Source organism: Sphaeramia orbicularis, chromosome 7 (assembly GCF_902148855.1).
Source record: "Sphaeramia orbicularis chromosome 7, fSphaOr1.1, whole genome shotgun sequence".
NCBI classification, from domain to species: domain Eukaryota; kingdom Metazoa; phylum Chordata; class Actinopteri; order Kurtiformes; family Apogonidae; genus Sphaeramia; species Sphaeramia orbicularis.
The window spans coordinates 31,717,698-31,740,189 of NC_043963.1; the positions used below are offsets into that span (position 1 = coordinate 31,717,698).

The 22,492-nt window shown below is 38.3% G+C and overlaps 1 protein-coding gene across 1 annotated transcript in view; it reads left to right on the forward strand.

The window, feature by feature from the left end:
- Positions 1-22,492, forward strand: part of opn7b (opsin 7, group member b) — a 103,725-nt gene that overhangs the window by 62,948 nt on the left and 18,285 nt on the right. The window contains exon 2 of the mRNA XM_030139729.1: positions 22,355-22,444. Within this exon, the coding sequence (XP_029995589.1) occupies positions 22,355-22,444 (90 nt within the window). The remainder of the gene's footprint in view (positions 1-22,354; positions 22,445-22,492) is intronic.

Sequence of the window (22,492 nt, forward strand, 5' to 3'; positions counted from 1 at the left end):
AATGACCTCTCATGTCATCTCACGATAATAAATAAACAAATTATCACATTTGTGATTTAAGAGAAAAACCAACATTACGCACTTCTGTTTTTTCGACATTTAATAAATATCAGTAAAGTTTTGCACAGATGTCCAATGGAAAAGCGACTAATGGGTTTGAATATGTGTAACTACATTTATGTATCAGACGTGTAAGATATAAGTAAACCTCAGCTGTTTCTGTATCTTGAGTTACCCAATACGGTGCTTTAAGTTTGCTTCAGAAAATGTTCATAGGAATGCCCAAATGCCAAAAAAAAATGGAGATACTTTTTGCTTTTTTTGTTTTTCTTTTTTGAGAAAATAATTTTCATATAAATTCTGACGTACCAAACATTTAACTGGACAGAACTTCTTTACTCCGAAAACAGATAACATAATACTGAGCTGCTTCAACAGTGCATCTTATTGTGCTGTGGTCCTAACACACTACCAGTATTTTATTAAATTTTGGATGATGAATAAGTGAGGAATCATGTGTCTTATTTTGAGTCATAGACTGTCTAGTGTTTTTTAAGAGAACAGTAATGAGATTTGGTGCCTATTTTTTGGGGCTCTGTCAACATATTTTTAAACCAACAGATGTCTTCTGTTGACTGTATGTCTGACAGTTTCTCATCAGTGTTCATTTATTTATTTTCTTTTTTCACCATCTAATAAGATTCCATTCACTATTTATCAACACCTGTTTGTTTTTTGTGACACATTGCGATAGTGGTTGGATGGAATATTTCCCATCAAAGAAAAATGTTTTTTTCTCCGTCAGACTGTACGTAATTACCATATATCAAAAACATGAGATGTCATTTGAGGGAACAGAAATGTTATAGGAACACACATATGAATAAAACTATTCATGAATGTGAACAGATATAAACTGTGGTTTTCCCAAGGTTTTTCAAACAAAAAAGAACAAAAGTGTCGACTTATTCCTTTGAATGTAACCTGTTTGTTTCACACACTAAACATGTTTACATCAGCCTGGTTGTCACAAAGACAAATCTCTCCTGAGATATGGAAATGTCTGAGGTCTATGTTTGCAGAAGGCAGCAGCTTGACTCGAGGTGAACAGATGGGAGGGAGCAAGGGATGCGTAGAAGAGTGAGTCACTGGAGCTGCATGTGATACTAAAGAAACGAAAAGAGAATGTCAATGATGGAGCTTTGTGCTGTTTGAGAGGTGTTTGTCAGAGGCGAAGGGGTGAGCTGATAGATTTATAAATGATGGAAGGGACAGAGCATGTGGTATGCAAAGAGATGACTACGCCACATGTAATCTGTGTGAATTTGCATAAATATTTGGATTAAAGAGGGAACATTTGCCAAATAGATGGATTTGTGTTTGATAAATACAGCTGGAGTTAGAACTGGGCAATCTTGCCAATAGATCAGAAGGCGATGTAGTACAATTACAGTCCACAAACACACTCACATTTTCTCATTTGTTACAAAATGTAGGTGACTTTTAACCAAATTATTACAAGTTTTCCTCTGGTTTCTGGAGGCTTAGACTGTGTGTGAAGGATTTTTGTTGTTTTCCTCTGACTATGAAATCTGCATTTTTGCATCATTTGAACTATTTTAACAATAGTTATTGGAGTACACACTAGTCCATATTTTCCTTAAAGGAGTGATATTTTGCTTTTTTAAATGGAATTATGCATTTTAAAACATTTCCCTGTGGTCTACATAAACTGTAAATGCTATACTTGGGTCTGAATTCTTCATTAATTCAACTCCACAGGTCCATCTTCAACCCTATTTCTGAGTAATGACACTAGAAAGGTTGTTCTGAGCGCTGGCCCTTTAAATGCATATGAGCTACTTCATGCCCCACCCCCTCCAGGTTGTTGGCTGTGCTGCTCTGTCCCGTTCAACCAACAACTGAACATTTTAGGTAATCAGCTCAAAGTTTGCACATATTTTCAGTGTGGACTATGACTGCTGTCACTGGCAAACAATTATGTCATACTCAGAGAAATGTTCGTCAGAAGTCTTGACCTTATATGTGCAAATGTTGTGATGTAACTAGTTATAGACGTATTAAGCAGTAATTAAAACAGGTTGTAGAAATCCACGCGATTTTTGCCAAAATGAATATAAAGATAGCTTTGCAGCTCCTGGAGGGTTCAAATTCAAATATACAAATAAATGTACCAAAGACTAATAAAAGTGGGTTTATCAAAATATGACCCCTTTAAAAGTATATAAAAATACATACACCTAATTTGTCCCAGCAGAGTTTTATATTGAACCACTGTCACTCTACAGCATGTACGTAAATCAGACTCACTTCAGGGTGATCTGAACCATATGCAGCATCGTTTCCTCAGCAGCAGCCAAACTCTGTGATGTAACAGACTAAGACAGAACTCTTCTGTGTAAATTGAGTATCACGATACACAATATAACTTAAGAGGATACGTTATTGTCAATACACTGAGATAAAATACAACAAAACTTAGTTCAGCAGCATTCCATGAAGTAGCACCTTGAAATCATACACCTAAAAGTATTTTTGTAGTTCCTGACAGTTCCTTTTTGTCTTGTAATTCTTCTTATATGTGTACTTTTGGTGTTGTGCTGCTACTGGAACCTTAATTTCCCGACGGTTTTGTCCAAGAAATTAATCTAATCTAATCTAATCTAATCTAATCTAATCATGGTCAGTATAATTGAACTTTTTTGACAAGAACGTACAAAAAAAAAATCTAAAGTCAAACTGAATACAGTTTTCTATAAAGGAATTACATTAGAAATACCCTATAGGCCTATAATGTAAAATAATAATAATAATAACTTTATTTGTATAGCACCTTTAAAAACAAAGTTTACAAAGTGCTTGACAGAGGGCACAACAGCAGGATACACGAAGAAAATAAAATAAAAACACTAAAACAGAAGCAACACAATTAGAGAGATGTATGAACAAGTTAATTATCAAACAAGATCAAATTTAAATTAAACTAAAAATTAAGGTTAAAAAGGCAGTAGACATCACATAAAAGCAATTCTATAAAAATGTGTTTTAAGAAGTGATTTAAAAGATGTTACTGATTCCGCAAGCCTTATCTCCTCGGGCAGGCCGTTCCAAAGTTGAAGGGCCCTGATGGAAAATGCCCGGTCACCTTTTGATTTAAGCCTCGACTTCGGAACAGCTAGGAGCCCTCTGCCCGAGGATCTAAGGCTGCGTGCTGGCTCGTAGTCAATTAACATTTCTTGTATATAACTTGGGGCCAGGCCCATTCGAGCTTTAAAAGTGATCAGTAAAATCTTAAAATCAATTCTAAAACATACAGGGAGCCAGTGGAGGGATGCGAGGATGGGAGTGATATGATGGTGTCTGCTAAAACCAGTGAGAAGCCTAGCTGCTGCGTTCTGGACCAATTGGAGGCGAGACAGTGATTTTTGGCTGATGCCGGACAGAAGAGAATTACAGTAGTCAAGTCTGCTGAATATGAATGAGTGGATGATTGTTTCTAGGTTGTGGTGTGGGACTATTGGTTTGATTTTGGAAATAGTTCGTAGCTGGAGGAAACAGGATTGTATAACTTTATTAATGTGTAATTGGAAGGAGAGGTCTGAGTCAAATATTACCCCGAGATTTCTTGCGGTGGGAGTAATGTTTGAGGAGAGGGGACCGAGGCTATTTTTTATTGCAATGGTGGAGTTTGGTGGACCGAACAGTAGGACTTCTGATTTGGAGCTGTTTAGTTGAAGGAAGTTCTGGGCCATCCAACGGCTTACATCATTGAGGCAGTTAGACACAGCAGCTAGGCTTCTGGGGTCATCCGGTCTCAGGGGCAGGTATATCTGTGTGTCGTCCGCGTAGCAATGAAAGGAGACGTTGTGGCGTTTAAAAATCTCACCAAGTGGGAGCATATAAATAGAAAATAAAATCGGGCCTAAAACTGAACCCTGCGGTACACCACAGGCAATCTGGGCTTTGGAGGATGTGTGGTTGCCTATGGTGACCGCAAAGGTTCTGTCTAAAAGGTAAGAATAAAACCAGCTAAGAGCAGTGCCTCTGATGCCAACCCAGGTTCTAAGACGTTCGATTAAAATATTATGATCCACAGTGTCAAAGGCGGCACTGAGATCTAAAAGAATTAAAATAGCGCTCTCTCCTCTGTCAGCTGTTAAAAGAAGGTCATTGGTGACCTTGAGGAGGGCAGTTTCTGTACTGTGTAAAGCTCTAAAACCAGACTGAAATTTCTCAAAGAGGTTGTAATCAGACATAAAAGCTAAAAGCTGGGTTGAAACTACTTTCTCTAAAACTTTAGATAAAAAATATAAATAAAAATATAAAAAATAAATAATAAAAATAAGTGATTTTACTTGAAAGTGAATATTTATGATAAGCACTGTATGTAAAATTATGATCAATTTCAATCTAAAATCATGAAATTGCCCAGTCTTGGCTGAAATTCATTGCACCATTTTGTTTACCATATTGTATCCTGACAAATGCGCAGTGTGGCATGGTGGTGCAATGGATATTTGAAAAAACTGACATTGTGATATTTTTAACCCTGTGATATATATTGCAATATGAAAAAATCCTCAGGAGGATATAATAGCTGTGTGGTGCTGTCGTAAATGGTCAAACAAATTAGTTGTATTACCTCTTGTTGTGGCAACAGGTGCAAGGCTCTATCAACACAGAACATGTGCTTCAATATCATCCTTCTTGTAGCTGAAATAATTCCAGATAACTGATGTTGCTTTTCATTTTGGCACCAACTCGTCATTTTCGGTGATTTTCTCTTGTTCGTTGCTCATTTTTCAATGCTGTTACCGGCGACTTACTCCATGTGCAGGGGCGTGGTCTACTTCGGCAAACTGATTAAGATCAATTGTGATTGTTGGATCGCTGCGTGCAGTGTGTGTCAGGTACCCAGGTTGGAATTAGATGAGAAGCCGTTGAGTTCATTTGCCTCCTACATTGCAGGACCTGTGATGTGACAATTGTGCACACGTACATTGTGATGACGATGCTCAAACAATATATCGTGCAGCCCTAGTTAGCACAGTGACGTCACAGCAAAAAAGTCCTGGGTTAGAGTTTACATGTTCTAATGTGTCTAATGTATGTGGGTTCTCTCTGGGTACTCTGGCGTCCTCCCACCATCCAAACACATGCAGCTGAGTAGGTTAACTGGTCAGTCTAAATGGCCTGTAGCAGTGAATGTGAGAGTGAATGGTTTTTGGTCTGTATACGTACGTCAGCTGATGAACTGGTGACACATCTGTGGTATACCCTGCTTTCAGCACCATCTGCGATAGGCTCTGAATGAAACAATGGATAAAAGAAGTGCTATTTTATGGCCGGGTGAGTAAAACAATTGCACAAATACCAGATACAATCATGCATCACCTGCTTTTTATGTACAGCTGAACTGTGAAAATGTAGAGTAGTTATTGCTGTCCAGAACACTTTACGCAGAAAGTGTTTATAATGCTATGTACTTGCATAATGATCAAAGTGTTGCAATGTAATGGGCGCATTTTACAAAGACTACCAGCATTCTGTTTGGATTTAAGGTCTATGAGATAATGTTGACAAGTGGGTGCTGCAGATAAACTGAGTTATACATGTGTAGTTCTATTTAACAAGTACATCTGAGCTAAGATTATACAGCAGAAGAAATCATATAAGACAGAAAAAAGTCAAGTTCGCAGAAGAAACCAGCTTAAAGTGGGGGTTGGATGAATGAATGCCCCCAAGGGGAACATGAGGATGAAAGATGGAGACAAGTGATGGTGAAAGGGATGAAAAAAGATGGTGAAGATCTAAAAGCACTTCCCCACTCCTCCCCAGTGTTGATGCTTGGTAAGATGCACGTTGTAGGAAATGACAGGAGAAATAAAGCTGAGGAATGGACTGATTGAATCATAATGGGGCCATTAAGGGCAGCTTATATTCTACTTCATCACCTAAAGTGGACGCACGTTATTGATGAAGTGTCCCTGTCAGTAATAACGCGAACAAGCTTAAAGTTTGACACTCAGCCAAGAAAGAAAATACAGCCGCTGACACCAGCTGGCACCATTACTCCCAGATAACAGGACAGAAATAAACATGCAGCTCTGGGTCATGAAAGATGATTTTGAAGATACAGTGGAAAACAAAGCAATGCAACAGAGTGATGTCTGATTAGGGAGGAAATATTCCCATTCTTCTGTATCTTTCTCACCCACAATATCAGAGGATAATCACTCATGTCCTGTTTACATAATTATGCTTATTTATTGTAATTGGCTCCTGGTGTATTGTTTCTTTTGCGCCCAGAGTTACTCATCTCCACTCTTGGAAATGCATCCCTTGCTGATTCTCTCATTTCTCTCTCATCGCTGCATCTGTTTCCAGCTCTGGAAAAACATAATTTTGCCTGCCTTGTCACAAGACATCTAATAAAACAGAGGACATCTCAGACTCAGTTAGTTGCACCTTTAAATAAGCTGTGGACTGGTAGATATGCAGGGTAATATGTGTTCACCCCTCCAGAGGGTTGAATCGTATTTCATGCACAGTTTAGGTCACTGTAATGAGATTTTACAAATACCATCTCAGTCTCACAGAAGAATTGGAGCTGTGGCTTATGCTCCTTCAAGCTGAGGAGGGACCAGGTTTTTACATTTCTATCTGATTTGGTTAATTACTATTACATTTTTTTGTAAAATGTAGTTATATACATTTTATATCATGAATCCACTGTATTCTTCTATTTATGTCATACCTCAAAAAGTCACACACCCCTATCTCTCTAACTAGTGGTTTGGTCCATAAATTGCCGGTATTACATCTATGAATGTAATGTTGTCTGTTAGCATTAGTACTGGAGGAGGAGTGAAGTCTGAAATGGTCAGAAGACTATCAATCACAAATGCATTTAGTGCTCATCATTGTATTTGAGAAATATAGGCATTTGTTTTGCGAGATAGTTGTCTAACAGAGATTTATCATGGTCATTGTTGAGAGAATAATACTTTTTTTTTTTTTATCCCATTTAAATTATGTCATCATTTACACAAATTTTCCAGCTTTATAGACCCTGAAAAGTGAATATTCATTTCGGTAAAGCTGGTGAAATGTAACATCTAGACTCCAAAATCTAGCAATAGTATTGTTTTTGGTTCGGTTTGTTTCTTTGTTTGTTCTTTTGTTTGTTTGTTAACACTCCAGCAGCAAAACTATTGGTTGAATTCATACCAAATTGTGTTTATAGATTGCCAGTGACCCAGAATAGATGTGATTACATTTTGGGAAAAATAGGTCAAAGTTCACATTTTTTATGAATTTTTTAAAAATCTTTTTATTTCTCCCATTTACTTATACCGATTGAAATTTCATGTCTGTAGCAGCAATACTATTAGTTGAATTCATACCAAATTGGGTTATAGATTATCAGTGACCCAGAATAAATGTCATGACATTTTGGGAAAAGTAGGTCAAAGTTTAACTTTCATATGAATTTTTAAATCTTTTTTCTTCTCCCATTTACTTATAATAGTTGAAATTTCACATGTCTATAAAAACAACAATTATGTTTCAATGTACTTCAAACTTGACACATATGTAGAGGCAATTGATATGCTGACATCAGCTGGATCGATGCCAAAATAAGCTGCAATACATGCGAGGGGGCGGGGGGGGTTGTTGTGCCTGGCATCACTTGTTATTTATTGATTTTAAGGTTTCTCTGATGGCATTCACAGATTTAGAGATGAGAATTGTTTTTGTTTTTTGTCCCCTGACATTTAATGTGGAGGCTGAGGATTTTGTTGCTGTAACTTGCAACCAAAAGAGGCCGCTAGAATAAATGTATCATTAATTCAGTTGATTTTTTTTCCCACCAACAACGCAGCGTAGCAGAAACCCTGGTGCAGCATGAAAAAGTAAACTCCCCTCATCCCCAGCTCCTGAAAAGTACCAGTAACAGGAGTATTGCAGCTCAAAAGGGGGTTTATTTTAGCTTCAGGGTGAGATACATGAAGGAACAAAATGGAAAATACTGTACCTTGCTGGAGCTCCTGCCCTTAATCCACCCACTTGGGGACCGGAACCAGTCATCTTTCAGGAGTCACCTCAGTACCCACAATCACATTCACCCACTTGACAAATCAGCCCAGCTCACCTGCACCCCATCACACACACAGTCATCACAGCGCAGCATCAGAGGGGACACACTCGAAAATACTCCCACCCCAAGGGTTGTAACTTTGTCATTTTGTTGCAGGAGCAGAACTAGAAAACTTGAGAAACTACTTGACTCTACTGTCAATGGGTGAACTCAAATAAAATGACCTGGCATCAATATTTTTTTCCATTTTGTTGAGGTCATGAAGATATACCATCCTCTGACATAACAGTGCAGCAGCTCCCTTAACCCATAAAGACCCAAACATCCATCACCGACCAAAAGCATCTTCTGATCTAAACTGTTTAATACCTGTTGATCCACTAATTCCATCAATACATGTAAATAATTAGTGTAAAATACAGTTTGACATCTTTTCACGGTCATCAAATTTGACCCATTTAGTTGTTCAGAGGCTCCATAAGGAACATGGAAACACCATCATCTTCTACAACATTGATTCACCAGTAAAACCCATGGAGTTTGATACTTTTGATCACTTTTTCTTCAGTTTTCTCTGTTTCTGATATAATAACCTTTGAATTTACACTGAGCTTTAATGAACATCAAAATGATCAGTGAATAAAATATAGAAAAATACATGATTCATCCTGAAAAATGCAAAATACAGAGGATAATATTGTCATAAATGGTGATAAATCACTTAAGAAAGGTTAAATATAGAGAAAAATTCATTTGGGAACTGACACAAAAGTAACACTGGGTCTTTATGGGTTAAATTGCCCATTGCACAGATGAGAAATAAATCAGTCTGAGATAATAAAATCAATATGTATAACTATATATGTATAAAAGATCTCAGTCCTCCTGTGTGAGAAACTGAGATTTAATATATCATATGATAGAGTTTTAACAGCTCTGGAGATGTTGTCACTGTAATTACGTTCTCATTTGTCAGGGCGTTGCCGTTTTTTTTTTTTTTTTTTTGGTAAAGCCACTGCTCTTCAAATTGTCTGTGTGTTTCCTTGGTTCGTCCTGCGCCCATTGATTTGTTATTCATCTGCTAACTTTACACTGACAGCAGTATGCCTGCACACTGAAGATAATGCTCCTGAAGAGTAACAGTAATGAAAAAGTGACTTATGAGTAAGGAGGACTCAGGAGGATGTACGACAGCCGGATGAATGATGAATAGTGGAAATGAATGGGATGGTCACTATTACAACATTCAATCACTTACAAAACTAGCAGAGAGCGAGGATGGATTAAATGTAGCAGCAAAATTACACAGTGTATGTGTAATGAAATCTAAAATGAGATCCTGTATAAATTTTAGTATAATGTTTTAGTATAACGTAGCTGGTAGTGTCTCTGGTCATGAATATGACGTTGGGCTTTGTAATTGTTCTGGAGATGACTGGTCGTTAATAGACCAATACAACGTGCTCTCTCTCTCTCTCTCTCTCTCTCTGGCAGTAACAAAAATAGGATTAAGATTTTTATTGCTTATATTTAAGCATCTCATAGCTGAATATTCAACAGTTATAAACTTTGGCCCAATTGTAATTCACCCCTTGGCCCTCCCTCTTACACCCCCCTCTCCATTTTGCGCATTCACGTGAAGGGGTAGGGGTGTCCCAATTCTTGATGAGTCGGAGGGGAAGGGCTGGGGGTGGGGGGGTGTTTGGCCTGTTTAGAAATGAAGATTTTTCAGGACCACACTACAAATGGAGGGGCAGGAGAAATCTCCCATAATTCTGTTCAAATCATCATCAAAGTGGAGGTAAACACAGCAAAATAAACTGCAGCTGTGTGATGAAAGAAACGCACCAATGTACGTATTTTCTTTGTAAACAACTTAATCACTTGATTGACCATTTAATGCCATTTTAATGTGCTATAGATCGCATTTCTGCGATTTGCAGTTGACAGCCATAAAAAGATGCCCAAAGCCCATGGAACAGAGACGGTTACAGCTGCTGACAGCATGATGAATTCTTTCGGAAATGGCATCGATGACTGCTGATGACGTGGCAGGTCTCAAAGGGTTGTCCCATTTCATAGGGGAATGTTTCAACCCTTACCCCTTGCAACTCCGTTTCAAAGGGTAATGCCAAGTGCAAGGGCCAAGGGTGAATTGAGATTGGGCCTTGAGTGGTGCAGAAAGATTAGTCTGCGTATTGATCCATATTTTGTAGCATGGATGTAATCAATTTGGTGAAAAATGTATATAATAAAACTCTTACATGAACTAGTTTCTGGTAGGAAAAAAGGTAGGAGAAAATCATTCTTCTCTCTTGCTCTCTCTCTTAATCTTGAGCAAAATTTTTAAATAAATCAGTAAATAGATAAATAAATTGTAAATGAAAAAATGTAAATAGAGATCTGTTTCTTCACATTAACTGTGGCTTGAAATTAATGAATGTAAATTATAGATATTTGTTTTCACTGTAACAAACTGGGTGATAAGATCAGAGAAAAAATCAGTCTGAAAGTGACGGCGGTGTCTAGCTGATGGTTTTAACGGAAAGGCATTCACTGTAGCTGTGACTCGAGGGATCAGTGTGTGTGTAAATATAACTACACTAATCTGTTTACCAAATTTATTCAGGAGAAAATGTTTGTCACAGTGGGTAACCACTTTCATTTTCACAAGGAAAGGGTGAATGTTTTCAGTTTGTATTGTCATTTTATTCAATTCTTCTTACAAATAAATCCCATTTCCCTATTGTGAATCCAGTGTTTCTGACAGTTTCACCTATAGAATCCCTCTCATCCTTCATTCCTTTTCTCTCCACCTCCCTCCACTCTCCTTGAAAATTTCCTTCTGTCCACAGACGACCACATGTGTGTCTAGACCATAACTTCCACTTGTATGACAGCCAGGCTTAAGTTGTCAAAGATGTCCTCCACAGTGATTATCCCCAATTCTACCATTCAGCTACAATCTGACACTCACTTTATGACTTCCCTTCAGACCTTATTGCACTCTTTTTTTGACTGATGGGGTGAGTAAGTGTTTCTAACCCTGCATTGCCCCTCATCCTTCCTCATTTTCTGTGATACCCTTGAGACTTAATGCTTTTATTCAGGCAGCATATCCACATTGGCCCTTATATAAATACCACATGTCTTATTTTTTTCTCTTATATTTCCCTTTTCACTCATTTATGGTTTTTCTACCTGCCTTTTTCTTGACACTTGCCTGTTCTATGTTGCTGCTGTTAACTGAAATTTCCCCACGGTGGGATAAGTAAAGTCTTATCTTATCTTATCTTATCTTATCTTATCTTATCTTATCTTATCTTATCTTATCTTATCTTATCTTATCTTATCCCAATACCACTGAGAGGATTAAATCAGAAGCCAAACCAGCTAACAAACACAACACTGAGGTTTTTGTTTTAAGTGTCTGAGATAATGGAACAGAGCACCAACCCTACAAGGACACCAATTACATCCATAAGAACTTTTGGACATTGGAAATTTGATTACTCACAATCAGATTGTATCTCATTTGGGAGACTGATACGAGACCACTTTTCATCCCTAAGCGTGGTGAGGGTTTTCCCCTTCCTAGTCTCGAAACCAGTCATTTTCTCATGTGTCACATAAAATCTATGTAACAGTATAGCCAATACATACCTTCGCATGAAATGGTAAGAATTTTCCTCCTCTGAATTGGCAGTGGTTCAAGCCTTGTGCATGAATAAAATTGACCATTTTTATAATGGCTGTTATTACATTTTCCACACAGAGTCTGCTGATGTTTAATGCTGGAGGCTCATGGTAACCCCGTTTCACCTATACAGAACCTCCACCTGTTTATTTTGAGTATCAGTTTTACGTCTAAGTGGTTCTCAGTAACAGAGAACAGGGAAAGCATTGCAGTGATGAAAATAATAACCTGTTTCCGTTCTATCCATGTTTTCATCCATAGACGTTGCGTGAGATACAAAGTCTTTAATCTATGTTTGAGCTGTGACTGCAGATCAGCCAGTTGACCATGGTGTGTCTACAAAGATGAACTTTTTGCTTGTCATTTATAAAAGCATACGAAGCCTTAAGTGTGTATTGCTCAGTTTTGTTTGTTTTTAAATCCTCTGTGAATGGTCTCCCTGATTTGGTTGTTTCATGATGGAGACACTGTACGTATTAAAGCTCCCATATACTGTAGTTTAGTGTAGTTTGGGGGCAGCTGTGGCCTAAATGGCATGAGAGTCAGCTGGAGAGTCAACTTGTGACTGATGGGTCGCTGGTTCGATTCCCTAGACTGGCAAAGAGTTGCTGGCTGACTCTTGAGCAAGGCACTTAACCCCCCTTTCGCTCCCCGGACACCTGATATGACGAGCCCACTGCTCCTAGTATACAGTGTGTGATGCATGCATGCATGATCTAGTGATGGGTTAAAGGCAGAGGACAAATTTCAGTGTGGTGCATGTTCACATGTGTTAACCTACTGACAAAATAAAGATTCTTCTTCTTTTTCTTCTTCTTCTTCTTCTAGTTGCATGTCTTTTTTTAGTTTGACAACTTTCCGTTGTGCCTGTCCTTGACTCCATAGCTCTACTGGTGTGTGTTTTCAACACTGACAATGCAAATGATATCCTTTGAAAACACAGATCATCTCATTGCAAAGACACCCCAGGTTCTCTTTATACTGGCTACATTAGTACTTGGTCTCCCATTGCTGTTGAAATTGCCTGCCTTCAGCATCAGCATGTGCAGTGTGTAGAGGCACGGCCATCTGTTTGGTTTGGCACATTCAGACGGACACAACTAGACAAGCAAGAATTTAATTATTATTATTATTATTATAACCTTTATTTAAGCAGGAAAAAAGCTCATTGAGATTAAAAATCCCTTTTTCAAGAGCGTCCTGGCCAAGACAGCAGCAGCAGCAGCAGTAGAAGTTAAACAGAATAGAAATCACAGCCATGCATCCAAACTAAAAATATACATAAAACACTACAATAAGAACATATATTTGTTAAACACCACCATTATTTTAAAAGGTACTAAAAGTATAACAACAGTGTACCTTAAAAGCATCTCAAAGAGACCAATTCATCAGTTTTATCTCCTTCTGTAGGTTGTCCCAGGCAGTGGGAGCAGAACATTTAAAAGCTTTCTTTCCCAGTTCTGTTCTGACCTTTGGAACTCGTAGAGATAACGGATCCTGGGACTGGAGACTGTAATTTAAGTCATGCCAACAGATGTAGACCAGCAAATCACCAGATGGAAGTAGACCTAAAATACTTTTATAGATCAAAGAACACCAGTGTTGTAGCTTTAAGAAGAACTAGACTGATATTTAGGCCAAATCAAAGTTTGTAAGAGGTCTTAAGTTTGGCACATGTGGCCTACAACAATAAGTGTATCATAAACCTGTTAATGGCCAACCAGAAGCCAGAACTACGATCAGAGTCTGTGTGCTACTGAGGATCTAAATAACATGACTTCAGGACTGATGATAAGGCAGCCCCAGGACGATATTGACCATTCTGGTGTCAGGGAGTCAAAACATGAACAAAGAACCAATGGCCACTTCACTGACATCAGGGGTATAAATCTGACCTCTGATGGTGACCCCACCCTCACAGATTCACAGACTGACTTAACTCAACAGTTGAAGACACTGGCGGTACCATACCGGTGCTGGTGGGGGACACAGACAGGAGACAAAGTTGGAAAGGACCCTTTGCAGATTTTTAAACACCTTTAAGGTGCAGCTTGGATACATCCTCAGTGCAGGACCAGGGTCATCGGGCGTTTCGGGTCTTTGCTCTTCAGACACCCTCACCTGGGCGAACCAACCAGGGGTGATCAGATCAGTTCAGCGGCCTTGCTGATGTTTCTGGTGGCTCTTCTCTCTGGCGACCCTCTGATGCCAAGGAGAACTGAGTGCCTGATGCACAGATTGCCCTAGAAAGCCCCTACAGCCCACTTCTATTGGCTCACAGCGGGCGCTCCAGCAACTCTCTCTACATACCTCAGCCAGCTCAAGGTATTTGGCCTTCTTCTGTTCAGGGGCCTCCTCCATCCAGTCTTCCCATAGAACTGCAAGTTCCAGCAGCACAACTTCCTTCATTGAGTCAGATGTTAAGAGCAGGTCTGGCCTCAGTGACATCCTTGCTATGTGCTCTGGAAACTTCAGCTGCCTCCTGAGGTCCACCTGCAAATGCAAGTCATGAGCCGTTTCTAGCAGTCCTGTTGGGGCCTTGTGCCCTGCCTGCAGTTTCTCCCCTGCACTAACAAAGGAGAGGTGCCTAACTGGGAACTGATGTTTGCTTCGCTGGATGCCAGTGCAGATGGTCTCTGCTACTGCTTTCAGCACCTGGTCATGGTGCTACGTGTACCTCCCCTCTCCCAGGGCTTAGGGGCAGCAGCTCAAAATGTGTTCCAAGGAACCCCATGCCAGGCACAGCGGACATGCTGGTGTTTCTGCTAGCCCCCAGCAATGGAGATTGGATGGACTTGGGTGGACATCGTATACTGACTGGATCAGGAACTTTAGACTTACGGGTTCAGACTTCCAAAGCTCTGTCCACCACCTGTCAACCATGTAAACCTGCAGGAAACAGATAGAATCCCAGACCAAGTCATCTGGGACTGTGGTGAACTGCTGACAGATGTCACACCAACATCTTTAACATGTCACTGTTGTAGTCATCACTGTGTGTTTCAGGTCTACTAACATCATACAAGTGCCAAAAACAGTCCCCAGTGTCACTGTCACATTGACTCCCAGTCTCAGAGGTACAGGCTATGAAAAGGACAGTCTCTAATCACTCTGTAAGGTCCCTCAGAGAAGAATTTTAACATTCATTTATGCATTATTGCTTAATTCTTCTATTATTCTATAAATGTATATTCTGCCGACTGGGGCATAACATCCAGCCTTTAAAATACACACTTTCTATAGTTATAGTTTTCCTTTTTTGGGGGGGAAATGTTTCACTTCAAGCATTTCAAAGCATGTTTTTATTTAATATTAAATATTCTTTCCAAATGACCTCATTCATTCATATTTAACAAGTGTAATATATTTTGACTAGGAACTTCGCTTTTCTTATGATTTATAGATAGGCTGGTTGTGAACTGGGCCACAGCAGATTACCATTTTAGGAGGTAGGTTAAAATTAAAATAAAAAACAAGTCTGTGAAACACCAGTGTACTGTATAATGTACAGTTCACATTGTATCTTTTTTTCCCCCATCCTTTTACTTTTAGTTCAACCCTTCCACTATTTATTGTGTTTTTTCTTCTATGCAGCTGTAGTCCTCTGTGGTGAAAGGCTGTATCATTCCATTGTGTGTATGCAGAAATTACAACAAAAGCAGGCTTGACTTGACTTTGACCTTAACCTAATTACATCAGGAGAAAACATTATCATCTGAGTTAATGGTTTAACATGTGGTTTCTCACACATAAGAGGGGAATCACATGAAGACCCTGTTAAGACCTCACATTAGCATCCATTGGGGCAAATCCAATCACATGCAGGCAGCTCTAATACAAGTCAGGATGTGTTCTGGTCCGATCAATCAGGTCATTTTCTGAAGTGGTCTGGGAGGTCATTGTCCACATTCTTTAGCAGTCTCAACAGGAATGCATCCTGCGTTGCATCAAGCGTCTACTCAACTGAGCTCTGTCTATGCCCCATATTAAAATGTTTTACAGGCCTTTTAAGTTTTCAGAAAGCCCACAAAGATATATTACAAGGTTTATATGTCTGCTTCTGTATGAGCTCACCTAAATGAGGCTCCAACAGAAAATACAGTACTCACACTTGCATAATCCAATAGACAAGTGAAACTATAAAAACAAATAAATGGCCAAATATTGACATAGAGATATTTAACTGGTAACAACACGCAGAAAACACTTCACCTTAAAAGCTGCAGCCTGTAGCCTTCGAGCAGCACAGTTAATTAAATTTGCAAAGAAATGGAAATACAAAGCGGTCTGTTAGGATGTTAAATGAGCTTCTGTATCTGCATATGGAGTAGGGAAGTCAGATTATTCAAGACACTTCTGAAGATACATTCTAATGCCCAGGTGAACAGATGCACTTACAGCTGGATGCTTGTGCTCAATGTTTCAGGATGCAATAGAAACGCAAAGTCGGAACAATTTATGCAAGGTCTGAACATATCCAAAGACTAGCCTAAAGCGGGATACACACATACGGATTATTTCTACAATATGAGGAGGTTTTTATCTGTTACAGACCCATACATGAAGATAAAAATCATGCACTGAACAGTTTTGATCGTACTGTGTGTGGTGTGCTCCGATAATCTCAACACAGCAACACCATACACATAACGACTCTGTCCCACCACTGATCTAGAATCTAGTCCTCCAAGCCGGAAATCTTGCGTGATCTAACAAAACGAAGAGAAGAAACATAGCAAACATAACACGCAAACATGAACAGACATTCTCAGGCTTCCCACAGGTCCACGAGCTGGTCCTCAATTTCTGAGGTCCACCGAACTTTATGTGTCAGGTGGCATGCTTGTTGTTATTTTACACCTTATTCCTTGATCCTCAGGTCAGCTCACTTCTTGATTGGCTACATTCTGTTCCACATCACAATCCCAGGATCATGGCTCGGGAATTGTCAGCTTTCCCCACACATGAAGATTTTGGTCGTAAATATTGAACAAGTGTAATATTTATGATTGTTAGATCCCAACCCGTTCAGAGGCGATTATTGGGACAAATTCACTCTTAGCACACCCTCAGACCACAGGATAATGTTAACATGTTCTTTTGTTGGAACCTCCAACAAAAAGTCCAGATTATTTTGGGTCTCATTTTTATAAATGTAATTTGGCTTATCTGACCACAAACAAAGTACATAATATGACTCAGTGCTGAGGATCCACACCAAGCAGGAAATGGATCCAGACATTCCAAAGCACATCACTTTTATAATCCCTGTAAACTGATCCCCAAACTATGGGCTGACCCCTTGTGCTAGGTGGGCTGGGTCACAGAAATGGACTGGTGTCGTCTGACTTAAAGTCAAGCAGATGTGATACCTCAACTCTATGTAAAACCCCATATTGACAGTGTGTTTTCCTCTTATCTCCTGTTGTTTACGATCGTCTGTGGGCATGTGTATTTAAAAGTGTGCTTAAGGTAAAACCTAAGTCCTGTGATCATAAATCTGTCAGTTTAGTATGTTGACCAAGATGTGACCTATCCTAAGAACTGTATCACTAACCAATAACACAAAGAAATCCTAACTAATACTGACTAATATGTGATTAAACTTAAGAATTCAACTACCTAAATTAAAATAATATTTCAATAATCTTATAAAACATAAGATAATCTGGCATTTTCTGTCCTTGGTCGGCAGCCTGATTATCTTTATGTGTGTACCCTGCTTAAGAGGAAACTGTGGTTTAGGAATTTGGAGTCTCAGTGTATAAGACTGGGAGTCCAATCCTATTCCTCCCCCCTTTAATATGTTGTTTCCTTGGTACTTTATGAAGCACTTTATGGTTGCCATCCCTGTAACACAGTGTACATAAGGTTTAATTAGCAAAGAATCACTAAGGGAAATAAAGTTAAAGGCTTTGTTTCAGATTAATAGCTATTGCTGATTCATAAAAATGTACAGGTGGAGGAACTGAACCTGTGTCTCTTGGTGACACATGTACAGAATTTTTCACCTTACAAGCACAGTGAACAGTAGATTGGTTTTTACTTCTTCAGGGCTGTTGTAAATGAATTGTTTCCCTACAGAGAATTCAACTTGTCTCCTACATATGGTCTACTTGTTTTTAACATCCCCAACTGAATATAAAGTAGGGTCTAAAGGTCTGAGAGAACAACCAAGGGCTGGTTATGTCGTCATATAAAACAGCTTCTATTTTTAAGGAACAGAGAGGAATAAAAGTGACAAAAACATCATCTGATTTTATTTATGTATATAGCAAAAAGCTTTTAATTCAGCTAAATGAGTATCCTTCACCCACATACTATATCTACGTGCTTATCGGCTGCTGTGACATCTAAGGGCGTCCCTCAGGCTTAATAAACCATCATCTTCAGTCACCAGACCTCAGCCCACATCATGTAACATCTGTGTGAACATTCAGAAGACAACAACACAAAATATACTGTAACATCACAAGACACGGCGACCTCTGGAGTTCACAAGAGAGGATAATGTAGGCTCATACATTTAACATAATGAAGACTTTTTTCAAGTGGTCGCACAAAGGAACCATTGTTAGATATAGCATTAAGGAAGCACTGCTTTACAAGTACAATGCTTCCAGATAAAAGTAGTGAACTTTTTCCATTGTGAATCGCTGATAAAGAAAAATCAATGAAGTTGACTGAAGTTTTCAAGAAAAAAGTCTTGGGTCAAAATGTGAAATGTGAGAATTAACAAGAGAATGGATTTTACTCAAAAGGAATCTTTTTCTAAGAGCTACCAGATTGACTTCAAAACATTGTCAACACATACAGTACATTCACTTTACAGGTTCAATCTAGTGGAGGATTTATAATCTATCCTATACTTAGAAAAACATCAGCAAACAGCACTTTTGTCATTGTTTTCAATAATCTTATAAAATACATACATTTAGACATTTAATCTCTGAAGCAGATAATTTCTAACAAATTGCAGGACCAGTGTAATAAGATTATAGTGATGAAATTCTACAGCAAAGAAACCAGTTCTATAAAAATAGTTTGTTGGTGCAGTTTACTGGTATTAGATGCACTGTTAACATTTCCAGTTCTGTTCAACTGAGCTTTTTGCAGAGTTGAAATGAGCGTACATGATTATTTCTTTCTCAGATACACCAGAAAATACAAATAGCTATGTGGGCAGCCGTTAGAAGACACACAAAGAACTTAACTAAATGGGTTCTAAAGCTTAAGTCACTATTAGTGTGACCCCTGACCACAGGACAAGAAGCAGAAAAAGCAGTTAGAAACAGTGAATGTGTTGAATGAAACCTGCTACAAAACATCGGAAATTAATGCAATCTATTCCCCACTGAATGCTACCACTTTGATTTATAGAAAACTGGTTTTTTCTCTGAAACTTTTGCATTAATGCTGTACATATTTCCCTTATATTCAGATAATATTGTAACGTGGGTGGAAGCTTTGCAGGAAGATTGCTCAGTGTCACATGCCAGCACATGATTCTGCTTTTCCATGACAGTCAAGAAGTTATATACTGGAACGAACAATCACAACAGGAAAGCCAGGATAGCCATGCAACTCTACAAAAATAAACACAAAAGCCAATAACTATTGCCATACACATATTAAGTCAAAACTAATACCTAACACAACAACCCCGCTGAATTCTGCACATCAACAACAACATGCCCACTACCACAATGCACTGCAGCAACACTGCCACAATATATTACTACAGAACCTGAGAAATGCATGTGTAGTTCTTATAATTAACTAAATCAACAAACCTAATGTTGGCCCAGGGTTTTGCAGAGTACCGTATATAAATCTGTCCTGCAAACAGTCATGTGTTAGCACTTACAGACACATGCAGTAATTAACAGGAAAGTACACGCATCCATACGGAAACCTTCTCCGAATTTTATCTGCTGTTTAAGCTGTGCCACATGCACAGAGGATGCATATTCTAATAGAAACTTTTATACATTAATTATACTTTTTAAATTCTGGTTCTCTTTGAAGATAATCTTCTAAGTGTATGGTAATAGGGATTTATCCAGAAGCCGCTTCACTCTTAACCCCAGGTGATTTCATGTTTCTTGCCTTTGTTAACTCCCTTTAATGTGGAAGTAAGAGGTGAAGCCACTTAGTAAATAGAAAGGCTATGAATATATTTTCATGACATTTCCACCCAGACATTCCTGCATTAACAGGTTATTTCGTGAATGCAAACAGCAGCCTGACTCTCAGATGAAAAAGTGATTTTCAAGACAATAGTCAAATTTTATGACACTTGGTGTGAATTTCAGATAACAAAAAGAAGAGGAGGTGGAGACACAGGGACTTCCCTTCATGGTTGGTTGTGTTGGTATGCACAAAGGAAAGGACAGTTTTCATTTTGGAACAAATATTAACCCATAAAAACTAGTGCTGTCAAACGATTAAGATTTTTAATCAGATTAATCACAGGTTTGCTGTGGATAAATTTCAGTTAATCAGAATGAAATATCATTCATTTGTAATCTATATTAATTACATTTAATTTTGCATTAGCAAACAGACTCAAGCAAGAAGAGAATATATTTGCACTTAAAATGTTTATTAAACACCTTCAACAGTTTCAACAAAACAACTTGAAACAACTGTTGTGTCTTGTTTTTTTTGTCCTCATATTTCCATCCAAAGGGCCAACTTGCTGTTTAGGTTCCATCTTCATGGGTTTGTTCTGCTGCCTGTCACTACCAGACCAACTGCCCATTTGTGCTGTTGTGACGTTAACTCTACTTGGACAAACTGCCCCTAATTCATTGCCAGAGACGTTCAGAGTCATTCTGTGCTGCAGATGGGTTAATTGCATTAAAAATTTTGGTCAGATTAATCATGGTGATGGATTAATCTGCGTTACTGCAGCCCTAACAAAAACCCAACACACACACACCAAACCATCTACTGATCTATAACATTTAATGCCTGTTGATCCACAAATCCTATCAATCCATGTAAATAATTGGTGTATAATGCAGTTTGTTATCTTTTCATGGTCAGAAGATATTCAGAGGCTCTGTTGTGAACATGGAAACGCCGTCATCTTCCACAACAGTGATTCACCAGTAAAACCCATGGAGTTGGATCAATGACAGAAGTTGTAGATATTTGTTTTTAGGTTCAGTTATTGATATCTTTGCTGAAAAACTCACTTTTACTTCAATTTCTCTGTTGTAAAATAATAGCCTTTGAATTTGGTCTGAGTTTGCATGAACAATCTACGTGATCAGTGAATTGAATATAGGGAAATATGCCTGATTTACACTGAAAAATGAAAAATACAGAAGATTTTTTTTTTTCTTTTTTTTTTTTTAGAGACAAAATAATAATTTAGGAACTGACACAATAGTAGTGCTGGGTCTTTATGGTGCATTTTAGTAAAAGCGTCTATGTGTATACGTACATATAAAAGCAATTATCTATCATGTATGGCTACTGTACTGAGTTTACAGTTTATTTTACAGTAGCACAGCTGTATCAAAAAGCAAAACTCAAAATCTATATGTGTTTCATTTAAAACGTCTAGTAGCTGAGGAGATTAAGATTCCTGTGTGTCCAGAGAAAATAAGGAAAATGTTTTTCTAGAGCTCCAAATCTGGCAAAGGGACAGTTCAATTACTCTACTGGATACTGAGCACTGACTCATCCCATCTAATCCACCACAACCCCTGAGATCCTCAAATGTTATTCCACTGGTTGTCCCAACTTCCAAAAATAAATAAATAAATAAACACACACACACACACACACACACACACACAAGGTCGTAGAACATTTACTCAGGGCCTCAAGACTGTAGGACAACTGTCCAGAACACATCATTAAATTACATTTTTACAGTTTGTGTTTCTTCCAATTATCACAATTTTATTCTTTATTCATGTCATAAATTGTTTACTGTTATATGTTTTTTTTCTGTGTTTTATTACACTGTATGGTTATTGTCTTTATGTGTAGTTGGGTGTTTTTTGGTTATTTCTGGGGTTACCTTACTTTGTGGTGTATTAGGAAAAAAAGTGTTCTTGTTCTTGCTTTTGTTCTTCTACTTCTTCTTTTTTTTCATTATTATTATTAGTTGTAATAGTAGTAGTAGTAGTAGTATTGTCTATAATTTCAGCTGAAAACATAAGATCCTCAGTTTACTGTCAAAAGAAAAAACATCAAATCCTCAATCTGAGAAAGTGCGAGAAGAGAAAATTAAGCTTTTCTCCTCCCTCAGATGACACTTTTTTTTGCAGTTCTATTTGAATCATCACTGTTATTACCTTCTCTAAATAACCACATCAGAACATGGTTCTAACGGTAGTTTTAAGCAGTCCTGTAACATAACCAGTTTTGCTGTCCTGCTGATTGCGCCACACACTGTGCTTTCTTTTTCCTCATTATTATTGTTTCAATTGCCAGACGGTCATAAAAACAAGCTTTTATATGTGTTTAACTTTGCTTTTCTTTGTCTTGGTCTTTTTTCATTTTCATTTTAGATGGGAAATGCCTCCGAAACATTTTTGCTCGTGTCCAGAATATCAAAAGACAATGACTTCTTCATGGGAACGATCTATACCATTTTTGGTGAGTCTTTCATAAGTTCAGTTATTTGTGTGTTAACACCAGTCAGACCC